Genomic DNA, 21374 nt, shown 5'->3' with positions numbered 1-21374 from the left:
GTGGACTTTGTATACTTTGTGATTACATAAACCCACAACCCATTTCAATGTTTCAATTAACCCTTCAAAAGGTTCTGCTGTCTTCTCCCGTGAATAACATTTCCTGAGATTTTAAAGTAAATTTTACGTAAATTATCACCAAGTTTTATCTGAAATGTCCCAATTTTGTTTCAAATTGTTCGTCAATAATGCCCACAGTTTTCGTGAAAACTCACAGATAATATCCAGAAGGTTCTGACAAATATTGGGAATGTTTCTGAAAATAATTCACAATACTTAAACTCTTTGACGACAGAATGAAAAAATGAATTCTCTTCAGCTTATACTGTCAATATTTTTTTAATCGGTCCTGAAGATGATCTTCAGGGGGTGCTGTGGTCCAATGGTTACGATGTTCAACTCCTGTGCCGTGGTATATGGGTTCGAATCCTGACTGTGGGAACATGGTGCTTGTGCTCTTGAGCAAGGCACTTAACCAATATTGCTCCGTCCTTCGGATGGGATGTAAAGCCGTAGGCCCCATGTGTTGTATAATGCACGTTAAAGAACCAAGTAACACTTGTCGCTAAGAGAAGGGGTTTGCCCCGGTGTTTCTGGCAGTGGCTGCAATATGCGCCGCAGCACCTTGTAAACCCTTGTAAAGGTGCTACATAATGGGTCTCATATTTCCCATGTACTTCATTCACCTGTCTCTAATAGACATAATTACCTGCGCCTTGAGTACCAAATTGTTGGTAGATACATGCGCTATATAAGACTCCAGTATTATTATTATTATTATTATTATGATCTCAAACTCTCTCGTCATCGCTCACTTTCAATCAATCTTTCTCTCACCAGACCCCAAGCTCCTCAGCCTCCAAGAAACCCTCCCGGTCTGGCCCCCCGACGAAGGCCACCCCGTCCAAACGTGACCTAGCCATCAAGGAAGCCATAGCCGAACGCACCAAGGAGCTCACAGCGGCCTGGCTGGCCGTCCAGTCAGCAACAGCCGTAGCCATAGCCCAGCGATCCCTGGCCCTGCTGGTGGGTGACCCCTCCTTGACCTCGCTGACCTTGAAGGGTAAGGTCAGAGACGTGATCCCTGATTTCGTCATGCAGGACCTGAGCTTTACTAAAGGTAAGACAAGTTATGGGCATTCACAGGTTGCATACAGGCAGAGTCAGCAGATGCTTCTCCCTCCCCCTTTCAAATTACCTAGTCCCTCCCAACCACCACCAACTTCCTATAGGTCTCTCTCAAAGACAGCCATCTCTGTAGGAGAACTGCAACCGCATATTTTACGCAATCCAGCACGCATTGCACAGTGTTGAAAATTGTTCCCAACACGCCCACTTGTTGCTTGAAATGTGTTTGAAATATGACACAGCCGATGCGCTTCATGCAAGTGACGCTCAAAATGCCGATGCACGTGGCTGGTCTGTAGGCAATGAAGTCATTTGAGAGAAACCTATAATATAAAAGTACAATTCAAGGTTCAAAAATAAAAATCATAAATAATGATCAATAGAAATTCTAATATATTTATGTAATGTTCTTGATCATGTGAAAGACTTTTTTATGCCCTTGCTATTTCTTCAAATTGTTCTTTTTATTCTCAAACTTTTTTTGTGTGAAACAAATTCAAAATGCATGTTTATTGTTGTATGCATGCATACCCCAAGGTAGAAGGCTGATCTGATTTTCAAAAACTATCTTGCAATTCCCTGAATGCCTTTTTCCATGGAAACTTTTGGAAAATGTTTAAAAAGTGGGGTATTGAGTAAAACCTTTAATCTTAAGGAATATTGGTCTTTGAATTTGCACACAGCGGAGCGTGGGGTCTCGCCTCCAGCAGCAGCTAATAAACCCACCTTGAAGACCCTGGATGAAGTCCAAGCAGACATGGAGGATGATGATACCATCTCAGCAGGCTCACCATCCCCAGTCCCTCTCCTGGCAGCCTCAGACAAGAAGCCCGTTACCTTGAGCTGGATCCACCTGCTGAGCTACACGGCCATCCTGCAGCGTTCCTGCAACTTGGATTCCATCGGGGTAGGGACGGACGGCAGTAATCGCGGGGGTTCACCGGCGAATGAGAACGGCAGCCTGGGTGCCGGTTTCGACCTGGGCTTTGTCAATCACACCGGGTTTGACACGGGCATCAACCACGACGTTGTCCGGCTCCCGCTGCTGTGCGGCGACGCCTTGCTGCGCTTGCAGAGCATGCTGGGATTCCTGCGTAGTCACCTCTCTGTCTTTGCTACAGGCTGCCAGGCTGTCAGACCGCCGACGGGCCTGTCGCTGCCGTTCCCCGGCCCCCCGACAGACCTCCAAATACCGGCTAAGAGTTATCCTGAGAACGCCTTCTGCTTGATCGGCAAGACAGGTGAGGATTCCAACAAGCATGCCGCCAAGACGTCGGATAAAGCCTTAATATCTGGCGAGAATGAGCTTTGTCTCCAGTGGTACCAGCCTTCAACCCAGGACCCCAACGGCACCCCATCCCGTCAGGTTCTCCTCCTGTATGCCATCGGAAATTCCCCACCTCCCAAATCGGCCCCATCAAAAGGCCCCGCCGAGACACCACCACCCGTCGTGGGCAGCATGACCCTCGCCTTACCCCAGGTGACAGATCTCCACGACCGTCTGGCCGTCTTGAGACAAAAGGCTGAGATCTCCCTGGCTGCGGCCGAGAAGCCTAAACCACCCAGCACCCCGGCAATGAGCACTCCATCTAAGGATGGATCCAGTACGCCAGGCAAACCAGCCAACCGGAAATCCAAGAGGACAGCTCGCATCGCTCAGCTGTCTGCCAAAGTCAAAAGAGATGAAAATCTTGAGGTAACTTAACAGAAATGTAATTGTTAGGAATTTTCGTTCGAAAAGTTTGATTTTATTCATATGGATCATTAAAGGATATTGCGCTTTCCTTGAGCAAAGACACTGACAATATGTGGATGTTTTTCACATAGGGCTAGAGAGTTCATTTGGTAGAGGGCAAATACAGTTCTGTAGCTCTGTTGGTTAAAACCGTGTAGGAACATATGTAGGAGCAATAGACAATGTCAACGTTTGTTACTAACTAACTAACGGAGAGACATGATGATTTGTATCCTGCAGACGATTCTATTTACATTATTTTGCTGTACCTAATATAGACTGAATTTGATAAATTTTAGGCTTTGCTGAGGCAGTGCGTGGACACAATCCAGGAACTACTGAAGTACAAGGCGCCTGAGCAGGACCAGCAAGACCCACAAGCAGTAAGATATTGCATCAACACCCAAGTTATTTGTGTCAAGATTACTTAAAGCTTTCATTAGAAGAGAAAGCAAAATTGAAATCCATTTTTTTTTATCCATTGGGCATTTCTCTCTCCACAGATTCCATTTGAAGTGGAGCTGCCTCGTATCCACAGCCTAGAGCAGCTGTTTGATCCTAGCTACGGCGACTGTCTGAAAGGCACCAAGATTTATGATTGGCTGGCCCCCATGCTTCAGTAACCGGTTCCCATGTTACGCCAGAGAGCTCCGAGCATTTTATTTTTAAACATAGACTCACTCCTCTTCTTATTAACCTGTGACAATTTCCCCGATAGACAAATTTCAAATTGCAAGCCAGTGCTAAACCATTGTATGGTTTTGGTGGTTTTTCTTTTGAAATAAATAAAAGAAAATTGCTAATTTGATTTTTTTGTATTCTGTGTTGAACAACCAGTTATTTTCATTTTATGTTTGTTTACAAACAATTTCATGGTTCTACTAAATAATTTCATGTCAAGTAAAGTAATTTCATTTTAGTAAATAATTTGTTCCAAATTTGTTGCTAAAGGTGGCTCATTTAACCGTCCTGTTTGATTTCCGTCCACGATCGTTTGATTCTGTCCAACACTCTACCATTCCACTGCAGAACTACACCCTCAGCTTTGTTTCTGTCGGTGATAAACGCTTCAGTACTGTTTCTGTAGTATGCCCTTGTCCAAGCTTGTTATTGTCACACAAATATATCAAGGTTCAATAATAGGGTTTGCCCTGACGTATAAACACTGTATACTCAGTGTATACCGAGAGTGAAAGTTGGATAAAATCACTCGGGTGGGACTCGAACCCACGACCTCCTGCTTTCTAGTGCAGACGTCTTACCACTCGACCACCGAGCTTGCCAGGATCGGTTGGCTGGTTCCAATCTGATGTAGCAGCGGGTACCGTAATAAAACTATTCACAAGATGGAATTGTCCTGATGCGCAAAACCTATTATTGAATTCACATCACCCCGACGCAAATTTTGTGAATAATATGTCAAGGATTTATCTGTGTTCACATTGAACTTTGCTCCATACACTCCACACCAAATGACCAAATATGCGTTAACTAAATCAATGCACAATTTCCAAAAAAATAATCGTTGTCTAACACTTGTTTTACATTTATTGAAACTATACATTTTTGGTTTCAGTATGAATTAATGTGTCTCTTTCCAGTTTTACTGTTCTACAAAATTTCACGTTAGTACTAAAAAATAATTGTTATATTATTTATTTGGTAAATGAGAAGTATACATTTTGCTATACCAGAAGTGCTTATTGAAAGGAATGTAAGCCTCATGTAAATTGCAGTGATTAGTTCTGAAGAAATTGTTATATTCTAAGTGAACTAAATATTGGTGTTGTTGTATAAACTGTTGTTTCCAAGCAAACCACCGTCCAGTTATTAAACGTATTCACACATTTAAGTTGTAAATTATCCAATGGTTTTCTATTAATTCCATGCTTGTTTGCATTTTAACAGATTTTAATTGTTTACTTTCCGTCCAGTTTATTATTAAGATGTTTATCACCGCTATGTTTTAAGAATTTTTTTTATGAAATTATATATCATTTGCTGTGAGGTTCAACTTTATGCAATAAAGTTTGTAGTGTGTGACAACCATACCGAGTTAGTGTATTTTCTTATTGTGCACTTTAACATTCCTTGGTCTAAACTTTGACTATTAAGTATGTGGGGTTTTTTTTTAAATTTATTCCGGTTCTTATTTATTGTAAATTCACAAATACCCTAGACAGTTTACCAATTCCTATCGGTCAAGAGCCTGTCACGTGGATGGTTTTAAACCACCAGTAAAACACAGCTGCGTTCTGCGCCACTTGCACAGTACACACCGAGTGCCACTTTTCATAAAAGATTTTTAGTACTATGCGCGTGAGGCGCATACCATGCCTATGACCAGAGGGACGTTTCACAAAATCTGAAGTAAAACTGATCAAAATCTTTTGGAATTTTTGACTTTTTGATGAACGGGTATTTTATGAACGGGAATAAATATGTGCTTGGCTGGTATTAAACAAGTACGTTTACGATCGGCTAGGGGCCTGGTTGCAAATATAATAATGGCCCGAGCCGAACACTATCTGCAGTTCAAGCACATATTTATTCCCTTATTTGCATTCCATTTACCACAAACGGCAGGGTTGAATCAGAATTATGGAGCAAATACAGTTTTAACCCGAATTTGCATATGGGGCATCAAACTTTCCAATTTTAGAACTGCAGTATCCATTCCATTATTCACAAAGCTAGCTTTTTTTACAAATTTAGAGTTCCAATTCCAACACTAATTTATGTGGCTGCCTATCCATGTGATTTTCTTCACAGATGCCGGGTTGACAATTTGGTTATTAGGGGTTAGACCATGCAATTTTCTTAAGTTAGTTTAACAATCAAATACGTTTACAATTTAATCTATTTACAACATAATAAATTTTACAAATTGGCTTACCATAAAATTATTTTACTCAAAAGTGAATTTACAAATGAAGAAAGGAACTCTTTATAATGGTGAGCAGAAATAGCTAATAACATGTCAAATCACCAGCTGATCATACGTCAAATCACAAATCAAATCACAAGACAAATCACAAACAACATAGGATGCACAGTGACTAAAGAACGTCTCTCACAATTCATTTCTTATGATTGCTTGCGATGACTTGTGATGACTCAACTCCAACTCTTGCCCATCATGTTCTCCTCAGCCCCCAAAACACAACTCCCAGTTTCCCAACTCACTGCTGTTTACACTCCGCAGCGTTGTTGCTCTTCATGTGCACCACCTTGTGGTGTTTCTTGCCCCCGTGCCTAGCCCCTCTGGACCCCGCCCCGCCCATCTCGTGCCCCGCCCTCGGCCGGCTATTCTCCTCTCCAGGCGAGTCGTCCTCGTTTTCTCCATCCTCGTCTCGGTTGTGTTTCTCCCCGGACTTGAGGCACGACCGCTTCAGATCTACTCTCCCCGTGGCATCCAACACAGAGACCGTCTCGCACATCGACACCGACTTCTTGGTCTGTTTCTTGACGGGCGCACCGGTTGCTGGCATGATAAGGGGCCTGTTCTGATTGGACGGCCCGAGGACGTAGTCCTCTCGCCTCCCGTTATCTCCCTTTTCATTGGTTGATTCCAACAAGACCTTGTCACTCATTGGCTGCTTTTGATCCATGGGCGGGGTTTCACTCTCAGCTACTGTAGTCGCTTCTGATGACTGATTTGTAATGTCATCTTCACTTGGATTTTTGTCAGTGACGTCTTGAGTTTCCATGAGTTCTCCATCTGAGACCACTTTGTCTCCGTTTGGTTTCTTCAGGCAGATTTTCTCTCGATAGCTGGTGTTGATCTTTGATTTGGTGGTGCCGTTCTCTGTGGTTGAATCAAAAGAAGAATGAAGGATTTCAATTATTCTGTCTTATGCAAAATCTTTAGATGAAAAATTGCAATCTCCTCACTGCCTTCTTCATCACTGAATCACTGAGCACATTAAAACCCTCACTTCTTTTTTCCTGTGTCATCAAATGATATGACATATTTTCTAACTCATATTGGACAATACACTTGTTAATAAACTTTAGCATGAGCGTTAAAGTGATGATTCAAAATAGCGGAAAGCCTACCATCTATCCCTCAGCCCTAAACTAACTTCAGATCCCCAGCCTTTACCTTTAGCATTCAGCTTCAGCCTCAGTTCATCCAGCGTGACCAGGAGCTTCATGTTAGCCGCCCTGGTCCTGTCCGTCTCTGTCTCGGCGCTGTACAAGCGACGCTCGCAATCCATCAGCTTGTCACTAGCTGCAATCTGCAGCAGCTGCTGGGTGTGCAGTTCCTTCTGCACCTCTTCATTGTCAGCCCTGTGGGAGGAAGAAAAAGAGTCGGGAAGGGTATCCATGTTTAACTTGGCAAACATTTAAGAAAACTTTTGTGTAGTGTTTAGACGTGTAATGTTCAAACACTTTAGACTGCCGCCTTCCCCAGTATGTGTATATCGCACATAGGAGAGGCTTGGAACATTGATCTCGGCTAGCAGCTTTTTAAAAACATCAAACGGTATACAGTGGAACGTCGCTATACTGAACACCGCTCTACCGAACATTCGGCTATACCCAACATTGTCCTTGGCTCCCGATTTTTGTGTACAAAATGTACTGAACATTGTTGTTGAAAAATGTCAACAGATGAGCGACAAGTGGCTATTATTTCCCCAAGGAATAGAAGGGGAACGGCACACGTTCAAAGTCGTCTTTCAGTAACTACCAGGGTGTGCAGGGTGAAATTCTGAAGGGCGCTATTTATTGAAAAGTGAGTACCAGAGCACCGGCAGCTTACTAAAATCGCTACACCGAATGATCGCTATTACAAACTATTTCTGTGGATCCCGCGATGTTTGTTATAGCGGCGTTCCAATGTATTAAATTTGTATACAAATGCATCTGTTTTCATTAAAAAATGGATAACTTGCACATAAAAGAGGTGATCAATCACCAAAGAAGCTTACAAATTAAATAGGTCTGTAGGTTTAAAATGTACCCTTTTAAGATTTTAGGTTCTGTTTCAATCTTTTAGCAAATTTGTAACTATATTCTTAATTTTTATTTTTTTTATTTTTTTGTTCAAACGTTAAAGTATGTAAACTTCACATCCTTAGAGAAAGGGAAGTCTGATTGTTGTTTGCAAGGTTGGGAGAAGTTGATCTTACTTGGCCGTTTTGAGTTTGTGCTGGAGGAACTCCACCAGGTCTGGTTTGTCCGATTCACTGAGGAGTTTCTTGTATTCCTCGTACTGCTGACCCATCCCCTCACTGACCTGTGAAGTTTGACACAGAGAAAGTTGAATCAAGGACTATGGCCAACCACAGTTTGACTAACTCACACCAAGACCCTGGTTAGTTGACACTGGTTGGATAGGCCCAGTCTAACCATTGTAGAGCATGGCCGTTTGCCAAACCCCGGCTTCATCGCCGTTCTGGCTTCAGGCATGCAGTTTGGCAATGGAGCTGGGGCTGAAGCCGGAGTTTGGAAAACAGCCCAGGCAGAATTGTAATCAAGTCCATCACATGTCTATCACGTGTCCGTCAAATGTCAAATCATCTATCAATTTATGTCCATCACAAGCAGGACTAAATAACAGGAAATGAACACTGACAAAGGAAGTTTTATGAGGATATGACTAGAAACGTGAGAGCAAAGACTGTGATTCAGGGTTCACACAGAGATCTTAAATTGAAATTCCATGACTTTTTTCCAGGACAAAATCAGGGCTTTCCATATCCAAAAACACACTGTTTCGACATCTTATGAGCCTATTTAATACACTGGTCAGTCATGACACTAAAAATAAAGGTCTATGCAGTGTGCAATACCATCAGCAAGATGGCCTCTTCCTTCCCTTATCCAGCCATCTGATCCTCCCACTTTTTCATGTTAAAGTGACATGTCACTAACCACTTATACGCGTGAGGCATCCTGCACTGCCTTCCGAGCGTGTCATGGCACTACAAAGCTCTGAACACCACTACAACTAAACACCGCAAAAAAGAATAGTCCACACTCATTAGGGGTCTTAATTTTGAATCTGATCGTCTGATGATGAGGTCATTTATATAGACCTTTGGGGAATGTTGTTAGCTTCATTTTGATACCCCGTTTGCTACCAAAGACTGTAAATCGTCCAAGACTGACAACAGTTTATGAAAAACGATGCAGTTTGAAAAAGTGCAAATTTAAAGATTACGTGAGGAGAAATTGCCAAGCGTAACCACACATGCCCATAATTGGCCCCTATCGACTGCACAGTGCCCCAACAAAGCGTGGGTAATTCAACTCACGTGCTCCCATCCATGCAAGCACTGTGCGTTCAGTATTCCCTGCTGTTCGTTTCGGGCAGTGCGGCACTGTCATGCAGCAATTTCCACACGCGTACTCTTGAATTTGCAACTTTTCAAACTGCATCTTTTTTCATAAACCGTTGTCAATGTTGGACGATTTACAGTCTTTGGTAGCAAACGGGCTATCAAAATGTAGCCAGCAACATTCCACTTATGTCTATATTAATGACGTTATCGCAAGACGATCAGATACAAAAATTATGACCCCTCCAATGAGTGTGAACTTTCCTTTTTTGGGGTGTTTATAAAAACTGCATGTACATGTTTGCACTGAAATGTTAGCCAAATATTACACATCATCATGTATGGGTTGTGCCGGATTCCAAGACTTTTCCATGACATTTTCTCTTGGAACAACAACTTTCAATGACTGACTTCCCATTATAACTTTAAATTTCCAGGAGTTTCCCATTACTGTGGGAACCCTTGTGATTATGACCTCAGCTTGTCCAGCACTTGTTTTGCACTTTGAATTAGCATGGCACATGATGTTGTTAGAGCTTGCTCAAGTTCATTTCGCTCTACATGGCACAAATGAATTTCAAATGAATTTGCAAGATCACTCAGGCCAATGGGCGATAGAGGCTATGCCAGCTATAAAATGGTAATCTGAATATTTCATCTTTGACCTTTGATCTTTGACCTTTGACTGTACAATTCCAAAAGACTTCAATTCACTCAAAAAATCCCTAATAGGATAGCCAAAAGGAAAAAAGAATGACAACAGAGCTGTCAGATGACTCCAGACGCACCTTTGCTTTTTCCAGAACTTTGATTTTCTCCGTCAGCATGTGAACCTCCGACCGGCTCTGTGCAAGGCTCTGCTCTAAGCGTTCCCTCTGGGATGTGTCGGCCCGGCCGCCGCCCATCTGCAACAGGGCCGCGATCTGGAACTGAAAATAAATAGTAGACAATGTAGAATTATATTTAGAACTTAAAATTGGACAAAGAGTACGACTGCGTGGTGAGAAATTGAGAGAATATCAATGAAGAGATGGTATGTTGGCACAATAAAACAGAAAAGATAAAACAAAATATTGGTTTGCAAAAAAATTGCAGTGCACGCTAACTGAGTGAACTTACTCTCATCTTGTGGACCTGTTGTTTCTTCATGTTCAACTGTTCCTTGGCCGATTCGTACTGCACCTTCATCGATATCAGATTATTCTCAGCTTCCTTGCGCCTATCCTCAACCTTAGAAATAAATGGTGGTTGAAAAAAAACCCCAGACAATTTCATTTTTGAACTTTTAAAAATCTTCAAATGCAGATGAAATCAAACTGGAAATTGTTCATGTAGAGATGTAAGAATTAAGTGGCACATAATTACAGCATGTCAATGGCAATTTACTGAGAGGTTGAATACAGCAAGAAATTCAGGACAATATCCGATCTCAAGTTTTTTCTTTGTCAATGTAAATGAGTACCAACCAAAAAAAACACCCAAAGTTTGTGCATCATGTTTCGTTTTGATGCTTTTTAAACGTTAAACTGACATTTTATTATTATTGGACCTGAACAAAAATTAAGAGTAAAGCATGAAGTGTTCGATGAAAATACTTGCCGAATGATTGGATAATAATACATCGGCAATTCCAACGTTCTGAAAAAAACACCCAAAGTTTGTGCATCATATTTCTTTTTGATGCTTTTGAAATGTTAAACTGATACTTTATTATTGGCCCTGAACAAAAATTAAGAGTAAAGCATGAAGTGTTTGATTAAAAATACTTGCCAAATGGTTGGATTATAATACATCGGCAATTCCAACGTTATGTAAGGAAGTGTAATGTCCGCGGTAGAGTCAATTAACCATGATATCTAATTAATGATTCATAGAAATGATCCCAAACTCCTAGTCTGTAATCTCCTTGACCATTACTAGATGATGGATGTTATAAGATTTGAACAATATATTTTCAGGTTTATTCACTGAGCTCTTAAATGCTCTGTCACGGACATGACATAATGCTGGCATTTCCCATATTGAGGTCTGATACAATTTCTTGGGATTTTGATCTTTTTTTTAACCCTGCTGCAGTTGATTTCAGAGTCCCAGTGGCTTGGTAGATCGTTAAGCCCCGCCCCCTTCAGGTTTTGACTAATCACTGCCGTGAATTCACAACAAAATGTCCGACAAAAAGCCACGTGCCAAAATCCAGAGCGATCCATTGTCTTACCTCCCCAAAGAGGGAGTTTCCTTTCTTGTTGACATCGGTGGCTTCCATCTTGGCAATGTCCAGCTGGACTTGCAGCTCGGAAACCTCCTCCCGGGTTTTCTGCATGTGCAACAACAGGCAAATGATCAACAAATCTGATTACACCACTTATTCAGATTCATGAAATGAGACAATCCACTGATATGGCACTGAAGATACCTTTTGCGAAAAACCAATGTCATGCCTCAAGCTTTGCTGTAACTGGTACAATCATATGGAATAACTTGCATGCACAGTTGAGAACCATGACTTCTCTAACCTGATTCAAATCTGAACTACGAAACACATTCAGTCGGTAGTATTTCTGCAAATATGTGAGTATTTTTTCGCTGTCTACTCTTCACTGATTATACAAATCGAAATCTGTGCTGATCTTCAGAGTTACACGTAACAAACTTGGTTGCCATAATAATGAGCCAGATGGAAATTTTCCGGTGTTTCTTCTAAAAGGGTTTTTTCGCGGGTTTTTCACCCCTCCCATAATCAGTGAGTATAATTGCAATATATTTTCTTGATGTCACAAGATATGTGCAAATTCTTTGTGTTCACTGAATTCACCTTAAAGTAAAGCCTGTAAGCTATGTTGTTTCACACTGTACATTTAGTTGCAATCGTTGTACAATATTTGTAATAGCTGCTTCACAATTATGCATTAATCCCACATGCTCGTATGCAGGGCCACAATGGAAACCAGTTTTAAACTGTTCGGGCATACCCTGGATAAAGACATGTACAGTGTAATAAAAAAAAATCAAAACAATACAAAACACACACAAAAACATAAAAGGTGACAGTTGTAGTTTTAAACGTTTTAAAGGACAAAGAAAAATGTTTTGTAAGGTTTTCTGCTCATCATTTTGTAACCTGATTGAAAAAAAATGGTGGAAATACATCAGCAGATATCACTGATAACGCAAAACCAATGACAAATTTTTTAAATTCAGGATTTCTTTAAATTTTCAAAATCACAAAACCAATTCACAATGGCAGATTTGTAGTGTGAAAAAAATTACAAAATTGATGACGTGGGACTTGAACCCACAACTCCTTGCTTACAAATGCAGACATCTCACCACTCGACTGCCGAGCTGGCGAGGGTCGGCTGGCTGGTTCGAGTCCAATGTGGCAAAGGGTACCACAATGAATATCTTACATGATGGAGCTTGGGTTATTTAACCAAGAAAAACAAGTGATAAAATATCACAACTCGGTACCTCTAGCAAGTTGAAGTAACTAGTGACCTGTTGCTCTTTCTCTTCGATGTCGTTCTGTAGACTCTGTAGCCGCTGCTTCTGGACTTCCTCAGTAAACGCCAACTGCTGGCAGTGATCCTTGCTGTCTTTCAAGTCCATGGCTATATTATCCTGAAACCCCAACCAAAGAAAATGATAACAGTATTAGAAAATGATTAAAGAAAATGATTAAAGAGACTATTGAAGACCATCACTTGAGAAAAAACAATTTTCAAATTTTTTGTTTTACTTTTTTAAATCAAATACTAGACTTAAATCCAAAACAGAAATTGGTTTGTCATCGCACCTATCACGAAAGTTACCTTTTCAGCGACTGACATACAGTGAAATCTCGATAAGTCAAACTCTGATAACTCAAAACAACTGTTAAGCCAAACAAAGAATCCATTCCCTTCAGTAGTATAACAATGATATACAACCCTGCTTAACTCAAAACTCTGCTTAAGTCAAATTTTGAACCTGTTCCCTTGAGGTTTGACTTTACGAGATTTCAATTTAGTAGAAGAAACAACAATCAAGTTCAGCAGTGACAGAAACAGCAATGTCAACTGTAGTGTAAGTTAGTAAGGAGAGAAATAATAACCCTTTGAGAAACAGAAAACCTAACAAGTGATCTGCGGATCGCACCTGTCGCCGTTTTTTCGCGGTCGATCCATGCATGTTTTGTATTCTTAAAAAAGTCAAATTTTGTGCAGTTTTAAACAATGACCTCAATTGACACCTAGATGACCCTTGACCTCCAATTGCAAAAGAGTTGTCATGCACCCCACCCAAAGTTCACTCCATCCAAAATACATTTAATTTAAAACCCATCAAATCCTGCAGACAAAGAAACATTTGGAGCATATTTTGAACAATTTATTCATTTAACTTTTTGTCCATTCGTTTCTGTCTTCATTGTGAAAAGTATCCTCTTATAAAAGCGCTGAAAAATCCTTACAGCAGTTACAAGATTTCTAAACAAACACTCTCTGCTAAGAGATTTTAAGCTTGAAAAACTTCTTTATTTCGAGTTTTACAATTCCTAATAAAATTATTTTAACAATGGATTTTCCCAAACATATTTACTTCTGTTGCAAGTTTTGCAGTTTAATTTGACGATTCAAACAATTTCTTTTTAAATAAGGACCTTCAGCTTGCACTTTTCAACCAAGACCTGAAAGTACTGATACAACAATAAGAAGTCCAATATTTGTTGGATACCTTGTCAGATTTGACGGTGGCCAGTTCGTGCTGGAGGCAGTACAGCTGTTCGTCGTTCTGGTTAGGTGCCAACTCCATGGAACTCAGCTTACTGCGAGCTTCCTTCAACAACTCATCCTGGTGTTCAATCTACATACAGAGAACAAACATTATAGTAACCCTATGCAAGATCTATTTCAATCAGGTTGTTTTTCTGTTTTGTGATGTCCTACTGAAAATGGACCACAGCATGTGCTAACAGTGCAACAAATTCCATCCCATTTTCCAATTTCCATCCCAAATTCCAACAAAAAAACTAAAGCCAGGAACAGGGAAATTGTATTTCACAATCTCTTGGACAGATGCGAGTATACAGTGCTTATAAACTTATGCCAACGAAGGGCAACACCTAATGTTAAAATTTACATCAAGCTTCCGAGGGATTTTAATGCAAGGTCAAATTTCACAGAAATGCTCACCTGAAAAAATTTGCTCAGCTGAATAATTCTGCTAAGCATTATTATTTTGCTAAGCAAAAAGCACTTGTGAACCAATCACATGCAATTCACATCCAATGGCATTTTAGCTGGTAACCTATAGTTTCGCTAAAGAAATATATATCCTGAGCTTTGGGGCAATGCCATGGCAAAGTAAACAAGTGGAAATTATATGATGTTTTCAGAACTACAAGCATTACAACTTCAAACATGGTATCAAATTAAAGAAGAAAGACAACAAGACCTTTCATTTGAGTGGTGTGCCAGTGTGATGGAATATGGTCAAATGTTTTTTTTTCTTCAAAAACTTGGGTTTTGTTGGCTAAAATTATGGATTTTAGGTAGTCATTTTTGCATCTTGTTTTCACATGCAAAATGCAAAGGCAAGTTTTGTTTTTAAAGCTATAGTCCATCATTTGTAATTTGTGCATTTTGTTCATTTGAAGCAACAAAAGAGTTCAAAATCTAATAAAGGATACTAAGCAACTAACCTGATAAAGTTTCAGCTAAGCTTCAGCTGTACATTCCGAGAAAAACAGCATTCTAAGATCTCAATTTCAAATCAAAAGTTACTGAATCATGTTTTGAATTGCAGCTATACGCGACGTCGCGCACTGATCCGACGAATTATAACAACCGTGCGCGCGTGTGCGTCGTTCCAATACTTGCGCGCACTGCGCTGAATAACAAAACGAACTACTAATTTAAATTTTCCTACGGTGCTTCTTAAGAATCACCGTTGGAAATGCCTTCTTTCGTTGATTACTTCAAAATGACAGCTTCCCAGAAAGAATAATTTCACAGGGAGTTTAGTTCCCTTACTATCTTTCAACTAAGTTTGTTTTTCAACAATAATTACGCCAGTTACTTTTCGGATGGCTGCAAATGATGGACTATAGCTTTAAAGGAAATATACATCATTGGCTTTTGCTGTAATTTTCAGAAATGAACTATTTGAGGGGTTAGTATAATAGATCAAATATTGTTACACTGACATGTTTGAAGTTTTATGTTCGAAAATGCTGGAAAAACCAAGAAAAACAAAACTGTTCAAGTAGTCTGGCTCCCTGACTCCACTAAATATGAAATGGATCAATTTACAGATGCCGGAAAATTGTAAGGTAAGGGTACCAGTCTAGCTGGCCTGCACCCGTTCATGACCATGTAACCAATAGCAAAAGAATTTGGAATGAATTAATGGTAAATTTGGAGCAGTAGTTGAAAAATAGTAAGGTTTTTCCAACGGTGGTCGGCCGACCACCGCTGGAAATTTTTACAAAAATACCATTTTCTTGAAAATGACTTCACAGCAGGTGCCATAATTTTACAGGATGCTTAAGACTGTCATTTACCAACATCCTATTAAGGTACTTCGTAAAAACTTGGTAGTGTTATTTTTCAATGTTTGCAAATGTTGTATATTCCCTTTAAGGAAAAGAGAAAGGTTCACAATCTCCGCCAAAAGATATATTTGGTGTGATTATTAGTTTCTTATGTGTTTTAACTTGCACCAAAGATGGGTGCACCAACTGCAATGCCAGTTACAGAAATACATCCCTTCATGGTTGATTATTTGTCAACAATTGTTATGGTAGCATATGACCTACACCTCAATGATGTACGGGCACTGGAAAGTTTATTCCAATAGTGCACAATTTCAGGAAATTTTCAAATACAAGGTATTTAAACGTTTTGCCTTATCCTTTTTTTGTAACGTGAGTTACTGATAAAGATCTTGTTGCCAAACCAACAGAAATGTATTTTGTTGGCCCATTTTTTTGTAGTTTGGACATTTAATTTCTAGGGATCTTGTGTGAGAAAAATCCTCCTTAACCCTAGCTCCCTAGGCCTTTTTGCTAGGATGTAGCCTCAATCCTGCAAAATCCTCCAATTGGCCTCATGGAAACATAGCATAGCCTCAATCCTGCAAATTCCTCCGTTATTTCTTGAATGTGGTCCATGGAGGGGTGACCACTGCCTGAATCCTGCAAAATCCTGCGGCAGTGACTGTCAATATGTTGAGGCTTAGCCAGTGACATCCTGGAGCAGTACGGAGGATTTCAAGCATAATCCAGGCCTATATTTATGCATGGCTGAGCAAAAACAACACAAGGTCCGACCCAAGACCTTGACAAAGTGCACACTACAAAATCAGTCACGCACTTTTGTCATGTAACCTCAATCCTCCAAATTCCTCCACTTTAGCAAAGAGGATTTTGAAGGATTCAGGGCGGTTAGGGTAAAATAGTTTGATTTTACAGAGTAACAGCACAGAGTTGGCAGAAGACCCCCTTTAAACGTAACGCAAGTTACTGTGGAATCACCCTTGGTGACTTTTTGAGCTTAGCAGATCCAAGAATTCGGCCCCAGGATTGAAGGAGGCTTTTCAGAGATCTGACTGAGAGAGAGAAAAAGGCAAACCTTCTGTCTCAGTTGTTCTTCCGTCATGGCTGCCCGCTCCAGGCTGGTCTGTAGTTCCTCCATCTGACCGACCATCTTCTGCATCTCCTTCCCGTGGGCCATCTCCTGCCTCTCCCCCTGCCGGCAGGCCTCTCGCTGTCCCTGCAGGGTCTCCCGTAGGCTCTCCATCTCGCCGAGCTGGGACCGTTCAATCTGCTCCTTGGCGCTCAGCTTCAGCTGCAGGCTGTACTTGTCCTGTTCCAATTGCTGTTGTGGGGGAGAGGGAGTGGTCAATAAGGGGATAAAAAAGTGACAAAGTTCTGCAAGTACTATTGCAGACGTCTTACCACTAAACCACCGAGTTTGCCGGGGGCGGCCGGCTGGTTCCAATCTGATACAGAGCTGGTTCAATTCTGATATAGTTTGGTTGCCTTAGCAGCGGGTAAGTTTCAAACCAGCCAGCCGACACGGACAAGCTCGGTGGTCAAGTGGTAAGACGTCTGCACTAGTAAGCAGGAGGTCGGGGGCTCGAGTCCCAGTGCAGACAGTTAAACAGTTAAACACTGAGTAAAAGTTTTGATAAACATTCGCCAAATAAAAGATGTAATTGTATTCCAATTGTAACTGGAGTCTGGTGTCATTTTAAAATAATCGTTCCCGGTTCAAATATTGAATTAATATCTTCAGAATCATGTAATCCTGTGCTGTAGCCTCATTGTTGTTCTGATTTGGCCATGCCTTGATTGGCATTTACCTCCACTCTCTTGATGTGGTCTTGGGCCAGCTGTTCCAGACGATCTTCCAGATCCTGATTCTGCTCCAGCAGCTGCTTGCCGATCTCTGCGGCAAGCACCACGTCATTGTCCTTCTTGGCCAGCTCCGACTTCAACTGCTGTACTTGCCTCTCCAAGGATGTCTCCTCCATGGCTGGAAATATATTTCTAATGAGGCCAAGTCAAATTTAAGAAACTCTGGCTTCTCGTATGGGTTTTTTTTTTAAACAGGCGCCGCCCCTTTTTTTTTTCCAGATGGCAGATTTTCCAAGTTGGTGGATTGATTCTTCCATTTTCTTGACTCTTTTGCAGATACAAAAACCCTTTCTTAATAGCTACAATTTTGTCAGAACCAAATAAAAAAGACAATAGACCTATATTGACAATATTCCAAAATACATTGTAAAAGTATGAATTAACAAATAACTTAACAAGGAGGCAGGCGGGACAAAAAAAGCAGCCTAGGATGTGTAACTGGTCTAATTTTTAGCAGTGTATATTTAGCCGGCTCCGGCTTTCTTTTAACAATATTTTGCCGTATAGGCACTGAACATGCGCAATGACATTTTTTGGGACTCAGAAATGTTTTACCTTGACAAATTTAGTCTAATTCTGCGCCAACTGAATCAGACCATTTTACAATTTCGGACTTCAGCCTATTTCTCTTTTTAAAAACCTCCAGAGCTAGAGCCACAAATCACAAAAAGAAAACAGAATTCGGAAAGAATTCCGTACCTGGACATCACTTGACACCCCTGCGCACAACCCTATGACTAGAATGATGAGAGTGGTCTGAAAAAATTGTAAGTGTTTTCTCAGTAATGCTTCAATACTTTCCCTGCTAAATTTGACTTTTTAGGACATGTTATCGCTTTCTGATGGTTGATAGGTCATTGCAGGGAAAATTTAGTGATGGCCATATTATCATTAGTCCGAGTATAAACTAGGACTCTACAAATCGCCGCCTTTTTTAACATTTGGACATGGAATTCTTTCCCAATATTCTTATAAATTTTGGGGATGAAAAAAAAATTGAAAATGTCGCCAGCAAGGATTTGAACCAGGGATCTCTCACTCACGAACTTCAATGTACATGCCATAGGCTATGGGGTGCTGCACAAGAGGTAATTTAATGATAGTGGATATTTTGCCGGAGGTAATGATGGCAAACTAACGTTTACTAAAGGTTTGCCGGCGGCAATCCATATCAACAGAGGGCGCTGTACTCTTTAAGATAGGGCTGAATTATAAGATGTATTAAATTCCCACCAAAGTTGTGTAGCACGTTTGGTGTAGTGGTTAAGCAAGAGCTCTGGTGAGCGGTATGACGCGGGTTCGATCCCGATCCCCGCCACATTTTTTTTTTTTTTTCCCATCCCCAAATAAATCAGAATATTCTTCTTTTATTATTTTTACATGTCTCAAACATTTTATTGCAGAGTATTACATTTTCTTTTTCAGATTTGTGGCTCTGGAGGATTTTTTTTTAAAGGGAAATAGGCCTAAAGTCCGAAATTATAAAATGGTCTGACTCCCATCTTGTGAATATGAGGTTACAATGATAATATTGGCATGGAGCCAGACTAAAATTTGTCACCGGAAAATGTTCAAGTACAAAAAAACAGTAACTGCGCATGTTCAGTGCTAGACCCGTGAACGTGGCGTTGTATACAAGCCACGTTCACGGGTCTAGTTCAGTGCATATCGGGCAACCTAACGTTTACTAAAGGTTTGTCGTCTCCGGCAAAATATCCACTGCCTAATTTAATACCTTTTAAAATGCGCTGTACAATCTATTTATCTAGCAGTAGCACTACTAGCAAAGTAGCAGGCAAAATATCGTGAAAGAAAGCCGGCTAAACATGCTAAACTAGCCGGCTGATAAAGTGGGCTACACTTTCCTGCTTAAACAATCATTTATTCCCCTTTTATTATTGATAAACTATCGTATTTCTATGTTTTTCTCATTAAGGCATTGATTATACATATGAAATATCATTTGTTTTTACGGCTAGAGGATAAATTTATCAATTAAATCTTACCTACCTACGCGTTGTTGAAAATAACAGGTTCAACTTTCAGCATTATTTTCAAAACCTCCGCCGCTCGTCAAATATCTATAGTCTGGTATTCTGTTACCTATGCCGTAAAACTACATACTGATAATAATGGGAACAAGACCTAATGTCAGGCTGATACGGCGCCCTCTTGTGCTCACTTCTGGCCATTCGATTTCTTGTGGGAAGTTCGACTCGATTTCTTTTTTGTGTGGGATTCGACGTTTTATATATCTCCATGGTCAAACACCTTCCGACTATAATACAGCAATTATTGCAAACACCCTGTGAAACTATTCAGTGGTGTTGCGATAATTGGCAGCCGTGTTAGTCAGGCACAATCTAATGGAAAAGTAAGGTAGCACTTAAAATGACTTTCAAGTATAAAAGTTTGCATGGTACCGTACTAGCAATGCAACTACTTCCTCATCAGATGCATTGAAGAGCTAGAGGGGCATGATCATGCAAGTTTAATATAGGCCTACATAACTTATTAATAGTGTAGTGTGACAAAATGCCACGATCCATATTAAGCCCTCATTCAAATTACAGTTCAGTCTTAGTGGTTTTGCGAGAAAGTTTCGTCGGGATTTTTTTGTTTCAGTTGGGGGGGGGGGGTAGTCTAATGTCCCCTTGCTCAGCAAATGTCTATGATGTGCGAGCAGATTCCACGATTATACAAAACAAGACTGCGTCTTGACATCCAGATTGTGACCACGCAGCGGGCGCCTTCTATCTCGGGGCTTCCGTAACCCGTTGTTGTTCAATACCGAAACCATGGCAGTCGAATTGACCCATTAACAGCTTAGTCCACATTTCTGATCGAAATGACGTCACAGTTTCTAAAGTCGGCTCCGATTGGCTGGCGCGCGGGGTCGCATAAAGTATGTTCGTGTGGCTGCTCTAGCTAGCTCTGCACACTTTGAATGTCTGACCCTCAGACTAGGGGGTGGGTTCACACGAGATTTACGTGCGCGTATGGGGGGGGGGCTACTTAAGCTTCGTCGTGGGCTGAATTGTAAATCTGTGTTGTAGTAGCCTTTCGCCAAGGCCATCGTGGCTTAACTTGCCAGCATTTGACAAAGCGGCGAAAAACGCGAAGCGACTGGAGCGGGAGACCACACACGCGAGTGGCGAAGCCACGAGGCCTTTTCCAACTTGTCAAGAATTTCTTATGTTTTTCCTTATAATCTCGATTTTTGCTATCCCAAAAGGGTAGCAAAATTCCAAACAATCGGAAACGACGGAGTCAGCATTCAACAACAAAAAATTGCAAAACCGCAAAATCAAGTTCGAAAAGGCCTCGTGGCTACGCCACTCGTGAGTGCTCCAGTCGCTTAGTGCTTTTCGCAGCTCCGCCGCTCTAAGCCACGATTGCCTTGGCGAAAGGCTAGTGTTGTAGCCGATCGAGTGCATCACACAATTACGAGTCCTCACATGCCCATCACAAATGACCTGCCCATGACCTGACTTGTGATGTGATAGACACGAGATAGACCCGACTTCGACTCTGTTGACTGGTGCGAGTACAAAAGTAGAACACGTCTAGAAAAAACACTTTTTTGTTTCAGGAACTCGCATTCTTGTTCGCAAAGTGATGCGTCATACACGCGCATATATACCGCCTATTGGCTAAACATGCTACTTTGCACTACCTCCGGTTCCAATGGTTCCAATGATACTCCTTGTGCAGTGGGCGTGGTTGAAAGTTGAAAGGACGTCACACTTATGAACCGGATACCAGAAAATACGGCACAGCCTATATATGGCGCTCTACTCTGAAATTTAGACCTTTTCAAGTCGCA

General features: G+C 41.0%; 2 protein-coding genes across 5 annotated transcripts in view; one reads left to right on the top strand and one right to left on the bottom strand.

The window, feature by feature from the left end:
* LOC119738824 (cilia- and flagella-associated protein 54-like) overlaps nucleotides 1–3649 on the top strand; it is a 79141-nt gene extending 75492 nt beyond the window's left edge. The window contains exons 58-61 of the mRNA XM_038213791.1: nucleotides 841–1120; nucleotides 1812–2824; nucleotides 3163–3246; nucleotides 3367–3649. Coding sequence (XP_038069719.1) covers nucleotides 841–1120; nucleotides 1812–2824; nucleotides 3163–3246; nucleotides 3367–3486 — 1497 coding nt within the window. The 3' untranslated portion in view covers nucleotides 3487–3649. The remainder of the gene's footprint in view (nucleotides 1–840; nucleotides 1121–1811; nucleotides 2825–3162; nucleotides 3247–3366) is intronic.
* Nucleotides 3650–5708: 2059 nt separating this feature from the next.
* LOC119738102 (protein Spindly-A-like) lies at nucleotides 5709–19671 on the bottom strand. Of its 4 annotated transcripts, none has more exons than XM_038212840.1 (11): nucleotides 19555–19671; nucleotides 17494–17666; nucleotides 16761–17006; nucleotides 13864–13992; nucleotides 12622–12771; nucleotides 11369–11467; nucleotides 10273–10383; nucleotides 9942–10082; nucleotides 8002–8108; nucleotides 6969–7156; nucleotides 5709–6671 (listed from the first exon to the last, which is right to left on the bottom strand). In XM_038212840.1, the coding sequence occupies exons 2-11, from the start codon at nucleotides 17662–17664 to the stop codon at nucleotides 6046–6048; spliced, it is 1968 nt and encodes a 655-aa protein (XP_038068768.1). In that variant the 5' UTR covers nucleotides 17665–17666; nucleotides 19555–19671; the 3' UTR covers nucleotides 5709–6045. The 4 variants fall into 4 exon arrangements, with proteins under 4 accessions (XP_038068768.1, XP_038068769.1, XP_038068766.1 ...); XM_038212841.1 differs by having other exon boundaries at nucleotides 19559–19671; XM_038212838.1 differs by having other exon boundaries at nucleotides 17494–17680; nucleotides 19555–19670.
* Nucleotides 19672–21374: the final 1703 nt, after the last annotated feature.

Source organism: Patiria miniata, unplaced genomic scaffold, assembly GCF_015706575.1.
Source record: "Patiria miniata isolate m_02_andy unplaced genomic scaffold, ASM1570657v1 HiC_scaffold_3, whole genome shotgun sequence".
Taxonomy (NCBI): Eukaryota; Metazoa; Echinodermata; class Asteroidea; order Valvatida; family Asterinidae; genus Patiria; species Patiria miniata.
This window is presented reverse-complemented; position numbering and strand designations above follow the sequence as displayed.